Source organism: Pteronotus mesoamericanus, unplaced genomic scaffold (genome assembly GCF_021234165.1).
Source record: "Pteronotus mesoamericanus isolate MK-2021 breed Mesoamerican mustached bat unplaced genomic scaffold, CSHL_Meso_final contig_221, whole genome shotgun sequence".
Classification (NCBI taxonomy): domain Eukaryota; kingdom Metazoa; phylum Chordata; class Mammalia; order Chiroptera; family Mormoopidae; genus Pteronotus; species Pteronotus mesoamericanus.
The window spans coordinates 6,241,435-6,261,699 of record NW_026555092.1 but is presented as its reverse complement, the minus strand read 5'-3'; the positions used below and the strand labels follow the sequence as shown (position 1 = coordinate 6,261,699).

At 51.6% G+C, this 20,265-nt stretch overlaps 1 protein-coding gene across 3 annotated transcripts; it reads left to right on the top strand.

Moving 5' to 3' along the window:
• Positions 1-1,198: 1,198 nt before the first annotated feature.
• FGR (FGR proto-oncogene, Src family tyrosine kinase) lies at positions 1,199-20,013 on the top strand. Of its 3 annotated transcripts, none has more exons than XM_054571825.1 (13): positions 1,199-1,271; positions 8,696-8,758; positions 9,653-9,882; positions 10,383-10,485; positions 11,280-11,378; positions 14,697-14,800; positions 15,087-15,236; positions 15,806-15,961; positions 16,056-16,235; positions 16,800-16,876; positions 17,117-17,270; positions 19,050-19,181; positions 19,288-20,013. In XM_054571825.1, the coding sequence occupies exons 3-13, from the start codon at positions 9,666-9,668 to the stop codon at positions 19,494-19,496; spliced, it is 1,581 nt and encodes a 526-aa protein (XP_054427800.1). In that variant the 5' UTR covers positions 1,199-1,271; positions 8,696-8,758; positions 9,653-9,665; the 3' UTR covers positions 19,497-20,013. The 3 variants fall into 3 exon arrangements, with proteins under 3 accessions (XP_054427800.1, XP_054427802.1, XP_054427801.1); XM_054571827.1 differs by lacking the exon at positions 1,199-1,271 and adding an exon at positions 3,936-4,064 and having other exon boundaries at positions 9,656-9,882; XM_054571826.1 differs by lacking the exon at positions 1,199-1,271 and adding an exon at positions 3,936-4,064.
• Positions 20,014-20,265: the final 252 nt, after the last annotated feature.

Genomic DNA, 20,265 nt, shown 5'->3' with positions numbered 1-20,265 from the left:
CTTGCCATATCCTCACACCTCCACCTCCACCTCTTCCCTTGCATCTTCCATCCCATCCATCCTCTCATTTTCCTAGAAGAAGAGCATTCTTACCTGCATCTCACTGTACTCTGCCACCCCACAATCACATCGGGGCACACCTGAATACATGCGCAACTGCATGGCCATGCACATACATAGGCATTCACACACATTCCTATTCACGCATGCATAATGTGTCCTAGTTGTTGATTCCAAAACTGCAGTCATTGTGTTCATTGACTACAATCACACATGCATGCACACACATATCTGTACCTACAAAGCCTCCCTGCCTCCCTGCTATATCCCAACACACATACTTTTACACCAAACAGCTTCCTCACACACATACACCCCTTCCTCCTCAGACAGAGGGATTTTCCTGGCCCTTGGTTTAAGGCTGAAGAAGTAACATTGGCTGGGTGGCGGATGGAACCACACATTGAGAGGGGTCAGGGATTGCTGCTAGTTGGAAACGCTGTAACTATGATAGAGGATGATACTCAATTTTTCTAAAACTTGAGTGTGCGGGGGAGGGTGGGTGCCTGAGGACTGCTTCCTTTGAAAACAGACTCCGAAGGATCTACTGCTGCTCCCCAGTGTCAGACATCCTGGGGGGCAGAGGCGGGCACTGGGGACAGAGTGCCCAGCCCCTGAGGATGGCAAGGCTTGGTGACTGGGTCTGCAGTGGCTCTGGTGACAGCAGCCTGAGGTCAGCTGGCTGTGAGAATTTGAGTGAGGCCTGTCCCTACCAGGTCCTCAGTTTTCCAGGCTGCAAAAGGAGTGGAGGAAGGCTTCAGTGACAGAAAAGCCCCTCTTAACCTCGAATGCAATGATTCTAAAAGAGCAGGTGCTTTGAAAGGGGCCCTCGGGAAGGCCGTGCTGGAGGTTCCGGTGTGAGGAGCTGGGGTGCAGGGACAGGGCTGGGGCAGCTGACCCCCAGTAACCTAAGGGAGGTGGGAAGTGGGGGCGGGCGAGTCTGATTTGAGGGCCCCTCCCCGCTACCGGCAGCTGGCTCGAGGCTGGGGCGTGACTGTAAGTTCTCCCTGCCGCCACTACCGTCTGCTGTTGCGCCTGCAATAAGAGAAGTCCAAGAAGGCTTCCTCCTCCCTGCCCACAGAGGGCAACGGTCAGAAGCGGCCAGCACCCCAGCTTTCTGCTTCCCCTTCCCCTCACGTAGGCACTCGTGGCTGCTGGGAGCCCCGCTGACCCAGCCTGGGGTCGGTCAGAAGCGGCCTCGCCGGGACCAGGTAGGCAGCGGTCAGGTGGGGCTGGAGGGGCTGCGCGGTGCCCCGCCCCCACCCGGCCAAGGCGGGGGTAGGGGGGTGGGGGGTGGGGGCGGGCGCGAGGGGAAGAGGTAAGCCTGAATTTAGGGAGGGGAGCTGAGGGAGTTGAGGGCCAGGGAGGCCGCACCCAGAAAAACACTTGAAGAGGAAAACTGAGGAGACCTGCAGAGAGATGACTGGTTAAAATTTGGGGAGTTGGAGGGCCTATGGGGAAAGCAGATCCCCTAGAAATATCTGGTGGGGAAAACGAAGGGAACCTGTAGAGTGTGACATTGATAGAATTGGGGAAGAAGGCTGAGTCCGGGGAGAGGGACTAAGCGGACCTCGAAAGGGGCTGTGGGAGAAGCTGAGGGGACCTTGAAAGTGAGGGGGTGGGGTCTGGGGAGAAGCTAGGGGGTCTGGGTGAGGGGAACCTGGCAGAGGGGTCTGGGAGGATCAGGTGAGGTAGTTTGCGGTTAGGGGGTTAGGGGAACCATTTCTGGAGGATGCAGAGTGTGGGGTGCGATTGCAGGGGTCCACTAAGCCCCCTATCTGGAATCGGCAGACGTCGGGGACGAAGCCTAAAACACAGAGAGGAGCGAGACGGGCCTGAATCAACACCCTAGACCCTCCTGCCCGCGCTGGTGGGCGGCCGGGGGATGTGCTGGAACCCTCCTCCAGGGCACGGGAGGTGTGGGTCGCGGCTTCCTGGGGAAGTCCCCGCCCTCGGCAGGGATGGGCCTCTCTGGGTGCCCCCTCCCTGCCCGCCCTGGCGGTCTCGGTCCACCTTCTTCTCGGGATCCGGGAATTGCTGGCCGCCCCGACGGAAATCCTGCTTTTGACCGCGATTGCGGGGAGGGGCTGTCTCCACGGTAACAAGAGGGCGGAGGAGCAGAGCCCCGCGCTGCTTGGCTGCTGTAGCGCGTTGCCCTCGTTGCCCACTTTAGTCCCTGCTTTCCTCGCATTTCGAGTTCTCAGTCGGAGGAGGGCTGCCGGACAGAGGAGCAAGGCGATGACGATCCGCGTTCAAAGATCCTGGGTTGGGCGATCTGTACTTTCTGGGACTTGAACAGATTGGGCTCTTGATTGCTGTGTGACTTTAGGCTAGTTGCGGGGTTCATTTTCCTCATTTAAATTATGGGGGGAAGTCATCTTTGCCCCTATCCCCACCCCAACCCCCCATCCCATCCCTAGTGATGTTAATCAGGTGCAGAAAGCAGTTTTCTTACGTGTGCTGGAGAGGTTAAGAGTTATTTATCACTGATCTGGAGAGCCTACCCTTCACCTTCTCAAAAGCAGGAGGGGCGCCAGAAAGCCCAGCAGGGCCTCCAGGGACCAGCACACAGTTGATGTCTAATAAATAAATAAATGTTCGTGATCTGTTGAGGGCCCATCCTGGGAAAGTCAGCAAGTTTGAGACCTGTCTTCAGCCCCCCTGATGCCACCCCCAGTGATCTGGAGTCCTTTGGCCTTCTTCCATCTGTGGAGTTTGTGGGAAAACAGGGCTCTGTTCCCACTTTATAGATGGGAAGATGGAGATTTGGGAGTCAGTGACTGACAGGGCTGGTGGTACGGACCCAGAGTCCAGGGCATCTTGCCCTGGATGTGGTGAAGGAAGTAGCCAGAGCTGAGGCCTGCGTTCCCCCGTCATCCCTACCAAACCCCAGGGAGCCTGCTTGAACGGGTGGACGGGGAATAGGAGAAGAAGGCCTGTGCTTCATGGCTGTCTCCTGATCCCAGTGGGTGTATTTGTGACTAGGGTTTGGGCTTTGAGTGAATGAGCGTCAGCATGTAAGCATAGGTGTGGGTATTTGAGTGCTCTCTGCAGCTTCCTGGGGCTGATGCGGAAAGGAAGTGGCCAGACCTTGAGAGGTTGGGTAGGGTGGCCCCAGAGCTGGGGAAGTGGGAGCCAGGGCCCTCCGGCTTGCCTAAGGTGGGACCTGGAGAGGGGGCTTCCTGTCCAGGCTCAACATGGAACGTAAACTCCTATTCCTTCAGCTGCCCCTGGACCACCCACGCTTCACATCTCCCAAGAATCTGGAGTTCCTAAAGACCCCTGCTTTAGAGTCTGGGGGTGGGGGGTGGGGAGGTTTCAGCAGCAGATGAAAAACCACTTTTACCCACAAAAAGTGTAGGAAATCCAGCTGACATCCTCAGGACCATAAAGCTAGTGTGACAAAGAGGTTCCCTCTCTCCTCCCCTGCCCCCACCCTTTCCCACTCTAACTACCACACCAGGATAGTAGCCTCAGATTAAGGTACATCTTCTATGCCCCTGGGTGTTCTGGTGGGGAGGATGGCATGGCCTCAAGAAAGGCTGGTGTGAGGTGGTTGGAGATTCAGTGAAAGGTGTGGGCCTCAGCGGAGAGCAGGGTTCACTATGAACAGTGGAGCTCGGTGAGGGGTGGAAGGTCTCAGTGAGGGACGAAAGCCTTCAGACAGGGTGGGGGGCGGGGAGGTGGGGTCAGGTCTTGGTGACTGTGACGCTAGGGTGGCATGGCACTGAGACTTGGCCCCTGCTTCTCCAGCCCTGGCCTTCCTGTGGACAGTCCAGAGCCTTGAGGAGAAGCCGGAACTCTTGCAGGATGGTGGTTTCCTGCTGCTGCCCAAAGACCCAGTTCCCTTTTGGTGAAATCCCCTAGGCAGCTGGGCCAGCTCAACCCTCTCACCTCACCCTGGGACTTCTCTTTCTTCTCAGCCCTGCCACTCCTCCTCCCTCAGCTTTAGAGGTGCTTTCAGGGGCTTGACCGCATTTGATGCTCAGAAGCAACTTCATGAGGTAGCGATTTCTATTCCTATTTTTTAGGCAAAGAAACTGCAGCTCAGAAAGGTGAACTGATTTGCCCAATGTCTCACGCTAGTTGTCAGGCCAGATAAAATTTGCTCCTAAACCTGTTTCCAGATCCTGCATATACTTGGCAGGGGTTAGTGGACAGCAGGACGTCCTGGGTCTACATCAAAGCTTTGGGAAGTGTGGCCTCAAGAAAGAATGTGTGGGCCTAGGGCTCCTGTGTCCAGGAGCAGGAGTGGGAGGGAGGCAGGCTCCCTGCTGGGTGGCCAGCTGCCATATGATATGGCAGGGGGTGATGTGTTCAGTTGCCCAGGGGCTGGGTAGGAAATATGACGTTCTCCTGCTCATTCTTTGGAGAACACAGCCACGGTGCCAGGAACAGAACTCTGGACCTGAACTAATAGTCCTGGCTTTGAATCCCCCATGTGGCTATTTGACCTTGAGCAAGTCATTTCTTCCCTGCACACAAAGTGGGAGTGAGCTGATTCATGGTCCTTGGGGCCCTTCTAGCTATGATACTTGTGGTTCTCAGCTCCACTTAGACACTGTACACTGAGAAAGAGCCATGTCTCCTCAAGCCTTCCCAAAAACTGCACAGAAGGTACAGGTGCAAAAATCAAGGTTCAGAGGGCCTATGTCATTCATCCAAGGTACCAGGTGGGTAGAGCCTCAGAGAGGAAATGTTGAAGGCCAGAGCACGATGCTGCAGGGTTGGAACTCAGCTCTGCCATTCACAACCTGGTTTTTTTTTTAAGATTCTATTTAATTTTAGAGGGAGAAGGGAGGGAGAAAGAGAGGGAAAGAAACATTGATCTGTTGCCTCTTGCACACAACCCAACCGCAGACCGGGCTCCTCAACCCAGGCATGTGCCCTGACCGGGAATTTAACTGGTGACCTTTTGCTTTGTGGGACAATGTTCAACCAACTAAGCCACACCACTGGTCAGGGCTAGAACCTGATTTTGACCCAGATGAACCTCTAGTAGCTGACTCCTGCCAACCAGATGTTCAAGAGACATATTCATGAACAGAGTCGAGTCCTGATCTGTAAAATATCGGTAATAATAAAACCCACTTACTCCATAGGGCCACTACGTGAGAACATGCATGGAAATTGTTTGCATCAATACCAGGCACTGAAGAGTATTCAGTAAATTAGCATTTTGAAACTAATGGCTATTGCCTCCTAGAATTCTAAGAAATCAAAATTACTTTCCAAAGTTCCCTCTTTTCTTTTTTTCTTTATTTCTCTTTCTGACTCTCATTGCTGCCTTTCTCTTTTCCTGTCTGTCTCTCTCTCTTTGTTTCTTTCTGGCTGTGAAGTGCTGGAGCCAGCTAGTGCTGGCTCTGGGGAGCTGATTCTGCGAATCTCTTTCCAGTCCAGTGTTCAGGAAGTCACTTCGATAGCCTGAAATCAGCTATGGTGGGAATATTTACACCATGGAAATCAGCAAATGCTACAAGTCAGGGCCTTTTTTTTCTTTTTCCTTTTAAGAGTCAGTATGCCAGCCTATCACAGGTGGTTTCTCTTTGTCTCTCTGCCTACACTTACGTCTCCCCGTATCTCTCAATCTCTGTCTCTGCCTTTTCTCTTTCTATCTCTCCCCATCTCTGGCCTCTGACAAAACCAGATGAGTGTGGTCACATTCAGTGTGGCCCCCTCACTGCCTTGGGCCATGTGGATACCACACCCTGTGCCTCACACCCCCAGCCCACATCCCCCAATCCCCTCAACATACTAGTGTTCACAGGGCCGGGCCTGGCCCTGGACTCTGGTCGCCATTAGGTCTAGAGTGTAAAGCCCTGAGAGCTGACCCTGCTGCCTGCTGCCCATGGTATCAGACCTGCCACCGCTCTTCCTCATCCCTCAGAGCCCTCTGCCTCCTTCTCCATAACTGACAGCTTTATGAACCCCTAATTCCAGACATGCAGAACCTAGGGCTCCTCTTAAGCTGGTTTAAAAACATTGTGGAGTCCTGGCTGGTGTGGCTCAGTGCGTAGAGTACCGGCCTGAGAACCAGAAGGTCGCTGGTTCAGTTCGTAGTCAAGGCACATTCCTGGGTTGTGGGCCAGGTTCCCAGTTGAAGGCATGTGAGAGGCAGTCGACTGATGTTTCTTTCACACACATTGATGTTTCCCTCCCTCTCTTCCTCTCTCCCTTCCCCTCTCTAAAAATGAATTAAAAAAAAATCTTTTTAAAAATAAAATAAAAACATTGTGGAAATATGTATCTTAGTGGCAACACTGTATCTATGTGGGGACCCAAGAGGTTGTATCAGTTTGTGTCTTTTATAGAAGGGAGCTCTGTGTGGATCCGCCATCTGGGAGGGCTGTGTGTCCTGAGGGGGCTCCTTGCATCTGTGCATGCTTGTAGGAATGGCTGCAATTATCCATGTCTGTGACCAGACAATGGAAAGAAGTGGCTCTCATTTTGGAGCCAAATGCCAGGATGTATCAACTGTGTAACCTTGATACATCCTGGGCAAGTTTCTAAACCTCTCTGTGCCTCAGTTGCCTTACCAATAATAACAATACTTACCTCATAGAGATGTTATGAGAATAAAATGAGATAGAATATGTAAAATGTTTAATGCAGTGGCTGGCACATAGTAAGCGCTGTAAGTTCTGAATACACTATTCTTGTGGAGAGGCTGCGCGCGCGTGTGTAGGTGGATGAGGGCTGGAGGTGTGTGTATATGGGGGTGTGGGTGTCCTTGAAGATATATGTGCCTGTGATTCTGTTTTGTGTGTGAGTGTATGTGAGACCCTATGCAGAAGAGCTCAGAGTCTTTGCATGAGGTGCTGTGTGAAGCTGAGGTAATGTGTGTATCTGAGAAAGTGTCAGCTGTGCGTTTCTGGGTATAGACCCTGTGTGCCACTTGAGATATGCATGTGTCTTCCTGTGAGAAGACCCCGATTCCAATCCTGTAATCCTTGTTTTCATATTACCCTCATCTGTCCCCTCAGTGCCTGAAACCCCTGGATGCCCCTTCCCCCTCCATTCCCTCCCTGCGGCCAGCCCTGCAGTATCCTGGAGCCTTTCAAACACAGTAGTTTTGCCCTAGAGGATGGGTCCTGAGGTGAAGATCTCTGCAATGCCTCGGTGAACAGGGGCTATTTTAGGTTTCTAACCACAGCCTGCCTCACAGTTCACCACATAGGTATCAGCTGTAGCCCCCTTACACAGGAAAACAGTTACAGTGAAGGGTGAGAGGGGCTGGTAAGGCTAAGGTGAGGATCAGAGCACTGATGTGACAGTCATTGGCTAGGCAGCTTGACCTGGTGCTGGACCTGGTAGATCCAGGAAGGCTTCCAGGATGAGGAAGAGGTAAGTGGTGTTTGGTAAGAGGGGCAGGACCCAGGGAGAAGAGGAGGAAGATAACCATAAGGGAAACTGGACTTGGGGGTCAAGAAAGACAGGGCATCCCTGGTTGGTGTGGCTCAGTGGATTGGGCACCAACCCGCAAACCGAAAAGTAGCCACTTTGACTCCTGGTCAGGGCACATGCCTGGGTTGCGAGCCAGGTCCCTGGCGGGGGTGTGCGAGAAGCAATCTATCGATGTCTCTCTCATGCATTGATATTTCTCTCCCTCTCTTTCTTTCTCCCTTCCTCTCTCTCTAAAAATAAATAAATAAATAAAACATTTAAAAAAAAAAAACCCAGAAAGAAAGTCAAGGCAGGGGCCCTTGGACTCCTCTGGGGAAATCAGCGTTCACCGGGTTGGCCCCACACTGCGACTCTTCATTCCTCTCACATCTTAGGAAACTGAGCTCTCTCCCCAGCAGTTCCTCTCTGAGTGTTGCAATGGGAGAATTTCTGGTGGGGCGTGGGGAGCCCTTGCTCAATGACCTGTCAGCCTGTTGCTCAGGGGACACAGTTACCAGAAAAGCCTAGCCACATTGGTGGGCCCTCCGAGGGATCGCGGTTGCCCTGGCTTCTGACCTGGGCCTTTCCCTGATGAGGGGATAGGAGCAAGCTCTGAAGGTGGGTGTCTACCTTTACTTTGCCATCGGATACAGCCCTGGATTTCTGGGGCTTACCCAGCCCAGGCTGGGAGCAGAGGCAGCTTCCAAAGGAAGGGGACAGTGTTTATAGGAGACAGTGACTGGCAACCCAAGAATGAGTAGAGCATGTCTTGATAGAAATCCAATTAGAGAAATGGACCTAACACTACACTATGAGTCTCCGAGTGTCCAAGTCTGTTTATTTGAGAGGCAGTCTGTGTGTGCGTGTGACATGTGCACACGTTACTATGCTTCAGAGCTTGGGCTTGTGTGTGAGTTTGTGTTGGTGTGTGGTGGCATCGTTTAGCACACTCATGCACGTGTATGCTGTGAAGGCTGGTGTGTGACTGTTGTCGGTGTGTGTATTACTCCATGTGGTGTTGTGTCTGTGTGCCAGGCTGATATGAGTATGACAGAGTCGGTGTGGGTGGTGTGTCCTGTGTGAGGGTGAATGTGTAAGTGAGCCAGGGGCGGTGGGAAGGAAAAGGAAGGCAGAAGTCACCCTGGGACAGAGCCCAGGCCTTCTGGCTTCTAGAGAGGGCAGGAGCTAGCAGCTGGCTCGCAGGAACATTGGCAGAACCTTCGTCTTCCGTGTCCTTCTGTCTCGCTCGCAGGTCTCTGGCCCCTCCCCAGGACCATGCCGCAGCTCCACTGACCGAGGAGTAGGGGCCTCAGGGGTGAGTGAGGGGAGTGGGGTCTGAGGGCTTCGCGTACTTAGGAACCGCTCCCCAAGAGTCATCAGCTTTGGGGGTTGGGGACTTGGGTTGGGGTGGCCTTCCTGGGTCCCAAAACTCCTCACAGACCCCTCCTCCTACAAGGGCCCTGTTGCTAGGTAACAGATGGGGGAGCCAGAATGAGGCAGCTTGAGAGGCCAGAGGCTGGACCCATGACAGGAAATGGCCTTGATCCCCCTCTGCAGGGAATCTCCAGGTGCAGGCACACAGCCCTCACACACACTCACTCACAAACACACATCCATGCATAACATGCACATACATGGAGAGGCACATACGTATGCACAGAGATATTCACACACTTCCACAGAGCGCACATGCAGACAGGCATGTATACTCCCACACAGGGCTATGCGCATGGTGATGCTAACACAGACACAGAGGCACCGACTCACCCGGATCTGCATGCACAGGAATACATACACTGGCGCACGCACACACACATAATACTTAGACACACAAAATACACACACAAGCACTCTGAAGGAGTCATAGAAATACAACATATAAAAGAAATAGGAGGCAAAAATATGTAAATAAGCCCAGCAACATTTGGAAGCAGAAAACCAGCCCCACTGAGAATATGCATGCTCTTGCCAAACACTAAGGAGCTGGTAGGTAGAGCCAGTGGTGGTCCTGCCCCACCTTTACCCCTCACTAGGGAGGCCCCCAACTCCAGACCCGAGGGGAAAAGCTGCGTGCTTGCGTCAGAGTCGTCAGCTGGGCAGCTGGAGCTAGTGGTGTGTGTGTGCTCATGCGCACACACGAGCATGCATATGTGCATAGGGTAGCATACCTGGCAGGGGCCCCTGAGTGAGGCATGTCCCCATTCTTTAGCAGGACACCTGGAATGGGCTGTGTGTTCTGCAAGAAGTCAGAGCTGGGGCCCAAGGAGGATGTTGGCCTGGAGGGGGAATTCAAGAACTACGGGGCTGCGGACCGCTATGGCCCTGACCCTACTCAGACCTGGCCTGCGCCCTCCTTTGCCCAGATCCCCAACTACAACTTCTCCACTCAGCCCACCAGCCCCGCCTTCCTCGATGGGAGCATGGTCAGGGGCATGTCAGGTGAGTCCAGTAGGCTGGAGGCAGGCATTCCCTGCATCCTGGGAGAAGGGAAGATAAGGACTTGTCCTTAGGAGCCTCCAATGTGGTACAGGAGACACAGCCCTGTTTTCAGTGTGTACTGTGGGGGAATACATACAGCCCTACCCTCAGAAATCCCAGTCTGAGAGGGAGACATAGCTCTGTCCCAGTCTGAGAGAGGGACCCCAATGACATGTGATTGGGAATTCTTCTTGGTGGGAAAGAAGAGGAGTTGGTGACCTGGACACTCCCCAGGTTGGGAAGGATGGGCTGGAAGGTGTGTGTCCTGAATTCAAGGGGGGCCAAGCTGTGATGTCCAAATCAGAAACCCACAGGACCCCAGAGGCCTTTGGGAAGAAAGGCACAGCAGTCAGGAGGCACAGGGCCTGGCTAGGGAACAGGACTCGAGGGGTGCAGCTCCCTTGGAACCTCCCCCCTCTGGCTCTTGTGCCCTACTCTGCTGAGTAGCCCTGACTCCACAGGGATTGGGGTGACCCTGTTCGTCGCCCTGTATGACTATGAGGCTCGGACAGAAGAAGACCTCACCTTCACCAAGGGCGAGAAGTTCCACATCCTGAACAACACGTAAGTAACCGAGCCACTCAGGATGGCCCAGACTGGGAGCAGAACCCAGAGAAGAAATCTACCTAGTCCCTATCCTCAGAAAGCTCCAGCCTAGTTGAAGACACAGGTGCATGACAGTAACAGCCCTGGGTGATTGCAACTGCATGAGGGGAGCATGAGGAACTGCAGGCACAGAGATAACATCAAATATGGTCTCCAGGGTAGTGGTGATGAGGGCAGGCCTCCTGGAGGAGTTGATTTCTAAGCTGAGCCTAGAGAAATGAATAGACATTGAAAGAGGTGAGGAAAGAGGAAATGAGAGAGAGAATGGGAATAAATGATGGCTTCTGGAAACCACCAAGTGGTTCAGTTTAGATGGATCATAAAGTATGAAGTGCCGAACAGAGAGAGCAGAGGCTGGAGAGGTGGGTGGGAGCAGATCTGAAGGGCTTTTATAGCCATGTCGAGACTCTGGATTTTATCCAGAAGGAAATATGTAGCAATTGAGGGAGGGGCTCAGTGGGGAAGTGACCTGGTTAGATGTTCCCTGCCTACCTGAACCCTAGCCCAGCTGAGGAGCTGGAGGAGAAAGTCAGAAGGCCCAGATGTTCCCAAACACATTCCTTCTGCAGGAAACAGTCTCCTGGGACAGCTGTAGTAACTGGGGTCAAAACAAACAAAAGCCCTGGGGTGTATGTGTCCAAGGTAAGGGATAGGCAGGGCCAGTCTCCAACTGATCCTTTGTGTGGCCCTGCCTGCCCCAAGGTGCCCCAGGAGCTAGGTTGCTACTAACACCCCCTGTTCTGTGCCTACAGTGAAGGTGACTGGTGGGAGGCTCGGTCCCTCAGTTCAGGACAAACTGGCTACATTCCCAGCAACTACGTGGCCCCAGTGGACTCCATCCAGGCTGAAGAGTGAGTAGGGATTGAGGGGAGACCAGACCTGTGAACAGTATTCTAGAGTCCAGTCTCAAGGTCGCCTCTTGGGCAAGTCACAGCTCACCTCCGTCTCCTTATCTATAAATCTGTAAGGTCCTTGTGAGAATAAAATAAGGTAATAATGATGATAACAATAGTAAATGATACTTATCTAGCATGTACTATGTTCTGGGCACTATTCAAAGTGCTTTATGTATATTAATGGAGTTAGGAACTAATGTTATTGTTTTACAAATAAGGAAACTTAAGGCACAGAGAAATTAAATATCAAGCCCAATAGTTAGCAAGTAGGTGGAGCTAGTATTTAAACCCAGATCATCTGGTTGCATTTGCTAAGCATTATACATATTGTCTCTCAGTGACAACAACAGTGTATGGGCTTTAAAAAATTGTAAAGTGCTAAACAAATGCAAGGGGGTTTTAATTAGAATTAATTCTATTGAGGAGGCAGAGAATTATTCCTAGAGTCCCTTTATATACTTGAGCCACTACCACAGGTACTCTACCTATCTTGATTCATTTACTATTCATAATAACACTATTGATATTACTATTGTCTCCATTTTACAGATGAGGAAACTGAGCCTTGTACATTTTTTAAAATCTATCCTCACCTATACATATATATATATATATATATATATATATATATATATATATATATATATATATATATGGGAAAAAGAAAGATTGGAGAGACTGCAGAGTGAGAGTCAGCGGGACTTGGTGACTGATTTGCTGCTGGAGTGTAAGGAGTGGGAGGAATCCAGGGTGGCCCAAAGCATCTTGAGGAATTGGGTGGGTGATGGTGCCATTTGCTAAAGTGAGGAACATAGGAGCAGGTCGGTTTCTAGGGGAGACTTGTCGGGTTGATTTTCATGGCTAGGGACACCCAGGTGGAGGAGACTGCCTGCACGTAGGTTAGATTGTGCTTTCCATGAGAGGTGTCCAGCCCATGCCACGCCCTGAATTAGGCCAGAGGAAGGTGCATCTTCTCCTATTAGCACTAAGGCTCTTAATTTGCTGTAGCTCTTGCCTCTGGCACACCGAGGCCGGGGTGCAAATTTGGGACCCTTCAGAGTGGACATGATCACTAAAGCTCCATAGCGGGGTGAGGAAAGAGGAAGGAATGTGAGAGAGATTGGTCCTAGGACCCAACCGTGAAAACAGCTGCCCTTGAATGAGAATTTGCCACTGGAAAACCAAGCCAGGACATATCAGATCAGCCAAGAGGGCGGAGGAGAGGTTTCAGGAAACAAGAGAGGAAGTATCAGAGGCTTCCACTGGATTTGGCAATGGGGGTGACCTTTGTGAGAGGTCTTCCTATGTGAAGTCGGTCGAGGCCAGACAGCCGAGGCTGGGAAGGAGTAGGAGGTGAGGAAGTAGAGACCCAAGTGTGAAGTGCTTTTTCAAGAGAAGGGAAGATGAGAGATATAACAGAATGTTGATGGCAAGAGAGGACTTTGGACAGTTTCCTTAGGGAAAGGAAGAAACGTAGGCATAGGTGGAGGTTGCTGGGATGGAGAAGCTGCAGATGGAGACTGGTTGGTGGGGGAGAGGTGTCTCTGAGCAGAGGGGGGTGGACAGGGTCCAGGGCTCGAGTCGGGTAAGGACTTCATCTGTGGGGGGTGGTAGAAGGCATGGAGGAGAGGAGGGGTGATGATGCAGAAGATGAGAGGTTTGTGGGGTTCGTGCGTGTGTCCACATCTCGGGGGCAGTGTCAGGAAACCCTGAGAGGCACTTAATGCAGGGTGGCTGTTAAGAATAGTGTGGTGGTTAGGACTGCAGGCCCTAGAGCAGTGAGCTTGGGTTCTTTTTCTGACAACACATCTTAAGAGCTTGTGGCCTTGGGCAAGTTGCTTAACCACAAGATATCACAATTTCCTCATCTGTCTAATGGTGGTTAATAATAGTACTTACCTCACAGTGTTGTTTTAAGAATTAAATGAATACATGTATGTATGAAAGCAGAGCCTGACACAGAATAAATGCTCTTATTATTATATTGATTATGAAGGAAGTAGTTCATGTCATGGGTGTGGGTGGGGGCAGGCTTTGAAAAAACTGGGAAATGTGTCTTGCCTTCACAGTCCTGCAACAGTTCTTTCTTCCCCATCCTGCCTGTCCTCCTGGACACTCCCTTTTGCCAATGCCTCCCCCTCTTCCCCAAAATGCACCTAGTACCCAGATGTGGAATGACAATTTCAAAATTCACTAGGACTGCCACCTCCCTTGATTTGAAAACTATGCTACTTTTAATTGAACCCCAAATGGTCATGGGCCAATTTAGTGATTGAATGACATCTGGTTTTTTGTTTGTTTGTTTGTTTGTTTTTCAAATTGTAAGAAATGCTATTTAGAAAGTTACGGAGGTAGTAGAAGTGAGCCAGCTAGGCTGCCTTGGCTCAGGAAACAAGTTACAGAGGCAGAAGTAGGGCCCTGGGAGCTTAGGAGAGAGAAGGCAAAGGTAACTCCACCCAGGGATAAGAAGAGGGGGAAGGGAAAGGCAGGAGTGAGCTCCAGAGAGGGAGAGCTCTGACATCTGATTCTTTTGTGGTACCTGTGGTCACTTCATCTCTCCAGGATCCTCTAACAGTTGACTTGAGGCTACAATTCAGTCCAAGGAAGAATACCCAAAAGAAAGCAGGAATGCTTGAGGCCCGAGGTTGTAGTTGAGACTTAGAATAACGTCCCACTTTAAGAGAATGGAGGGAAACGGCAGTAGGAGCCAGGCAGGGGCAGTCAGAAATAGGGGAAGAGAAGCAGGAAAGAGTGTTGTTCTGGAAGTCAGAGGAGGAAAGAGTTTGCAGGTGAGTGTGGGGAGAGGGACCTGCGTGGTTGCCTGGGATGGTGTGAAAAGAACGAGGGTGGGCCACAAAGGATTTCAAATAGAGTTTATTGCACTTTGTAGGCAGGTCACTTTCCTTCCCCACTCCACTCCCATCTCAAGTTCCTCATCCGTAAATTTAACTCGCGGAGGAGCAGCCATGGCATGGACTAATAGACCGGGGCACCCTGATGAGGTCACTGGTGACTGGGGTTCTAGCAATTTTAATTCAAGAGAAACCCAGAGAGTGGAGAGGAAAAGCCTAACCTTTATGGGCACCTGCTGTGTGCCAAGCATTCTAATTCCCCCTTTCTGTGATCCTCATACCCAGGCTGTGAAGCAAGCGTATGAGGCCCTTTTCATGGGTGAGGACATTGAATCTTGCCTTATGAGGTGACTTTTCCCAGGAGGCTGACTTGGGGGTTGAACTGGGTGTGTACCTGACTCTTGCCGGCCCTTCCCAACAGGTGGTACTTTGGAAAGATGGGGAGGAAGGATTCCGAGAGGCAGCTGCTCTCCGCAGGCAACCCCCGGGGAGCCTTTCTCATTCGGGAGAGTGAGACCACCAAAGGTGGGGGCTGTGCCATGCCTGGCCCTGGACTGGGACAGCCTAGCCATTAGGGTGGAGCAAGAAGCAATCAGTGGAGCTAGACACGGTGGGTGGGGCTAGTGGGGGTGAGTGGGGGCTAGGAGGGGTGAGGTGGGTCCTGGGTCAGGGCCAAGACTGAACAGGGTGGAGGGTCAGAGCTAAGACTAGGACTGGGTCTAACTTCAGAGGCCCCACCTTTTGGGCCTCTTTGGGCTTCCAGACTGGGGGCGAGGAGGAAAGCAGGCCTGAAGATGACCCTTCCCCACAGGCGCCTACTCGCTGTCCATCAAGGATTGGGACCAGACCAGAGGCGATCACGTGAAGCATTACAAGATCCGAAAGCTGGACACGGGTGGCTACTATATCACCGCGCGGGCCCAGTTTGACTCGGTGCAGGAGCTCGTGCAGCACTACATGGGTGAGAGCGGGCCCTTGGGATTGGCGTGCGCTGCAGATTTCTGACCCAGCCCGCTGAGACTGAGGCCCAGGACGAACCCAATCTGGGCTCTCACCCAGGATACTGCTCCGTAGGATTCTAGAAGGAACAGGCGTGAGGCGTGAGGCTGTTCGTTGTGGCGCCACCTATGTCTGAACTGGGTAGGAGGCAAGATAGGACTGACTTGGAGGAGGGGCTCTGAGGTTAAGGGGAAGGAAGGAATCATTCCCAGGTTTCTCATTTGGTTGGTTAGGAAAATGAAGAGATCCATGGAAGGATGAGGTCACATGTCGACATCTTTGTGCGGAGTCCTCAACTCCATTTCCACCTGTCAGAATCCCACCTTATCCTTGGAGGCCCAGCTAGAGGCCACCTCCTATGGGAAGTCCCCTAGTCCTTACAGGAATTGCCTCACCATCTTGGTGCAGTGCCCTGGCCTCTGACCTCACCTGTGGCCTAGTTCCTTATAACTGATCTTGGAGGCTGGGGTGGGATGAGGAATGTGTGGGCCATCCTGGCCCGGCTGTGACCTCTGATTCCCCACTCCCTAGAGGTGAATGATGGGCTGTGCTACCTGCTCACAGCACCCTGCACCACCATGAAGCCGCAAACACTGGGCCTGGCCAAGGACGCCTGGGAGATCAGCCGCAGTTCCATCACGCTGGAGCGCCGGCTGGGCACTGGCTGCTTCGGGGATGTGTGGCTGGGTACGTAGGTCCCAGGGGCCAGGGCCAGACCAGCCCGGTGCAAGGGCTTGGGCTGGCAGGGAACCCTTCCTGACGAGCCGTGGGCACCCGGCAGGAACATGGAACGGCAACACGAAGGTGGCAGTGAAGACACTGAAGCCGGGCACCATGTCCCCGAAGGCCTTCCTGGAGGAGGCGCAGATCATGAAATTGCTGCGACATGACAAGCTGGTACAACTGTATGCAGTGGTGTCAGAGGAGCCCATTTACATCGTGACAGAGTTCATGTGCCATGGTGAGGAGGGAGTCAGGGGACGCAGTCTCAAAGGAGGGGCAGGATTTGGGGTGACGTTAAAGTGTCTCTGGGGGAGGGACTTGGGTAGCAATCTGATGGGAAGAAGCACGATGGGTAGAATCTGAGTGAAGCGACAACAGAGAAGTGAAACCACATGAGTGCTGGGTGTAGGGTGGGGCCAAGTTAGACAACGTGGGGTCTGGGGGCAGAACCCCTTATGGGTGTGGTCAGCTGGTGGTTGGGGCTTGGGCAAGTGAAAGAGGGACGTGTCATGAGGAAGGGGCGGAGTCTGAGTGGGTCGGATGGGGTGGGGTGGCGGGGAACATAGGGAGAGAAAAGATGTGGGCAGAGTCAAGGTGTCTGGGAGTAGGGCCTGGGCGAGGTTAGTGAAGGGCTGAGGTACCTGGCAGGATCCTAAGTGGGGGCGGATCTAAATGAAAGGGCTGGGAACTAGGGACGGCAGGAGGAGATGCGTTCTGGGTAGGGGCAGAGCCGAGGGACACAAGGCTGGCCTGGAAGTGGGGGTAGGGTCTTGCTGCTCATTTTCTGGGTTCCTCTCCCCAGGTAGCTTGCTGGAGTTTCTCAAAGACCAAGAGGGCCAGGATTTGAGCCTGCCCCAGTTGGTGGACATGGCAGCCCAGGTAAACTGGGACAGCAGCTTTCATTTCTCAGATCCCCTCCTATTAACCCTCCACAAATCCCTGAGCCCTTAAACATTGAGCCTACCCCTGGACACGCAGTCCCACCCACTACATCAGCTGTGCAACCTGAGGCAGGGAACTGGCCATCTCTGAGCCTCAGCGTCCTCATTTGGAAAGGCAGTTTTTCAGATGATCTGTCACGTACATGGTGTTCCATATCTTTCCATATCTTGACCCCAGGTAGCTGAGGGCATGGCCTATGTGGAGCGCATGAACTACATCCACCGAGACCTGAGGGCAGCCAACATCCTTGTTGGGGAGCGGCTGGTGTGCAAGATCGCTGACTTTGGGCTGGCCCGTCTCATTGAGGATGATGAGTACCACCCCCGGCAAGGTGCCCTGCCTTATCCCACCGTGGGACTTCCCATACTCAGGAATCCTTCCCCAACCCAGACCATCTGGGACACTCCAATCCTGATGTAGTATAAGAGGCAACTAAGGGTTCAAGTCCAAGCCCCTCCACTTACCAGCCATGTGGCTTTGGGCAAGGCACCTAACTTCTGTGACCTATCTTTCCTCATCTATAAAATGAAAATATTCAGACAACAGTAAGTCAACAAATATTTACCAAGCACCTACTATGTGCCAGGTACTCCTATGACTCTCAAGTGAAAGATAATAAGCATAGGTCCTGGCCAACTAACTCAAGTGCTTAGAGTGTCATCCTGATATACCAAGGTTGCAGGTTTGATCTCCAGTCAGGGCACATATAGGGATCAACCAATGAATGCATAAATAAGTGGAACAACAAATTGGTATCTCTCTCTCCACCCCTCTCTCTAAAACTAAGAAATAAAAATTAATAAGAAAAGAAAGACAGTAAGTATAGTAACATGCACTCTGTAGCTAGAATGCCTGGGTATGAATCCTAACCACCTATAAGCTGTGTGATCTGCCTCCTTTTCCTCATCTGTACAATGGGGATAATAATACAATAGTTTGTATCCCATGGGGTTTTTGTAAGGTTTAAATGAATTAATGCATGTAAATCACTTAAGACAGTGCCTGGCATATCGTAAAGGCTATACAGCAGGTCCTTGAATAATGTCAGTTTGTTCAATGTCATTTCACTGTAACATGGATGAGAAAGAAAATTGATTCCTGGCTGGACCACTGTCTCTGTGGAGTTTGCATATTCTCCCCATGTTTTCTTGGGTTTTCTCCAGGTCCTCTGGTTTTCGCCCTCATCCCAAAGCTGTGCACGTGAGGGGAATGGGCATGTCTATTTCCTCCCTGTCTGAGTGAGCGTGTGTGAGTGCGCCCGGTAATGGAAGGGCATCCTGTTCAGGGTGGGTCTCGATTTGTTATCTGGTCACCTGCAATCCTGAATTGGGATAAGCAGCTGGAAAATCATTATCTTACATGTTTTTATTCACCTTTATTTCTTTTTTCTTTTTCCACCACCTGAGGACATGCTTATTGATTTTGGAGAAAGGGAGAGGGAGGGAGAGAAAAAGGGAAACATCCATGTGAGAGAGAAACATCCACTGGTTGCCTCTCACATGTGCCCCAACCAGGGACCAAGCCTGCAACCCAGGCCTGTGCCCTGATCAGGAATCAAACCCACGACCTTTTGATTTATGGGACGACACTCCAACCAACTGAGCCACATTGGCTAGGGTTTATTTATCTTTCTTAAATGAATGTACAGCTCACATTTATTTCAATGTTTAATATTAGAAGTATTTGGAGTCTTTATTTAGAAGTTTGGTGATGTTTTTGTGACCAGAAGTATGCTACAGGAACTTAACTCTTGTTTTTTATCAATTATTAGCCTAGGGTGAAATTTAGTTTTGTTATACATTGTTTCACTTACAGTCACACTTTCCAAGAACCTATTCATGACATTAAGTGAAGGCTTACTGTACAAATGTTAGACGTTATGATTATGAGAATTATTACAATGTTTGTAAAGTGCCCAGCACTATACTAGGCATATAGTGCTAGACATATGTTACTAGACAATAAGTTCTGGCTAGATACTGGGGGGTCCTTTCTGTTATGCCCAGAGACCTCTGTGCTCAGAGTCCTCAATCCTAAAGACACCATTCTTTTAATCCAGCTGTTCCCAGGGCCCCCTCATTAACTTTCCCTTCCCCTCCAATCTCTCCAGGGGCGAAGTTCCCTATCAAGTGGACAGCCCCAGAGGCTGCCCTGTATGGCAGATTCACCATCAAGTCAGATGTGTGGTCCTTTGGAATCCTACTCACTGAACTCATCAGCAAGGGCCGAGTCCCTTACCCAGGTTTGCTGAGAGGCAGGGAGGCAGAAGGGTGGTCAAGGGGAAGGACATCTTGGCTGATTCTTTGGGAGGGGCTAGACTTCCTGACTGATGGAGCCCCACTCTCCAGGCATGAATAACCGGGAAGTGTTGGAACAGGTGGAGCATGGCTACCACATGCCATGCCCCCCAGGCTGCCCCGCATCCCTGTATGAGGTCATGTTGCAGACCTGGCGTCTGGACCCGGAGGAGAGGCCTACCTTCGAGTACCTGCAGTCCTTCCTAGAGGACTACTTCACCTCCACAGAACCCCAGTACCAGCCTGGGGATCAGACATAACCTGTTTGGGCATCTGCCACCTCTTTAGGGGTACCCACCAGCTCTTTTCAATCCCCAGGGCTCTGGTCCCAAAGCTCCCAGGCTTAGAACCCTATAGAGTCCTAGCATGTCAGAGCAAACAGGTTAATCTGATGTCATTGAGGACAATCCACTCATTTTAAGGATGAACAAACTGAGGCTCAGAGATCATCCTTCACCGTTTTACCCAAGGCACTATTTCTCTCTTTCCAAATTAGGACCCTACATGCCTCTAGTCTCCCTTCTCCCCCCACAAAAAAAGAGAAATACTCAGACCTTGTCTAGTTATTTATAAAACTGTGTATCCTTTCCCTCACTTACCCCTACCCCCCACATCCTTGCATTCCTACCCTTCATCCCACCCTGGTCCAGGACCCCAGAATTCACCTCCTACTGAATGCTCTTGTGTCTGTAAGTTACAAAGAGAGGGAAGGACTTTGCTGGATCCCTTTCCTGCTGGGTGTACCCTATAGTTCAGGACTGGGGTCCAAGGCCAAGACTGAGGGAGAGGGTTGCTGAGGGTTCACCCCTCCCCATTAATAAACATATGTGTTTATTAATTTTGTAAATAAGAAAAACAATGATATGAGTCCTTGAGCCGTGAAAATTCCTTCCTTTGGGAGGGATGGTGGTCAGTGGGAGGTGAGCGGGGCTGCTCTGGCTGCTGGGAAGAGGGGAATGGGAGAGAGTGCCCTAATGCCTACTAAGCGCAAGGTACCCCAGAGGTATTTTAGGACACCGAAAAGTCCTG

Excerpts from the sequence above, each read along its gene's own strand:
- FGR (XM_054571825.1), top strand. The coding sequence starts at position 9,666 with ATGGGCTGTGTGTTCTGCAAGAAGTCAGAGCTGGGGCCCAAGGAGGAT. Across the intron at positions 9,883-10,382 it reads CATGGTCAGGGGCATGTCAG|GGATTGGGGTGACCCTGTTC; the intron begins GTGAGTCCAGTA and ends CTGACTCCACAG. Across the intron at positions 16,236-16,799 it reads GACAGAGTTCATGTGCCATG|GTAGCTTGCTGGAGTTTCTC; the intron begins GTGAGGAGGGAG and ends TCCTCTCCCCAG.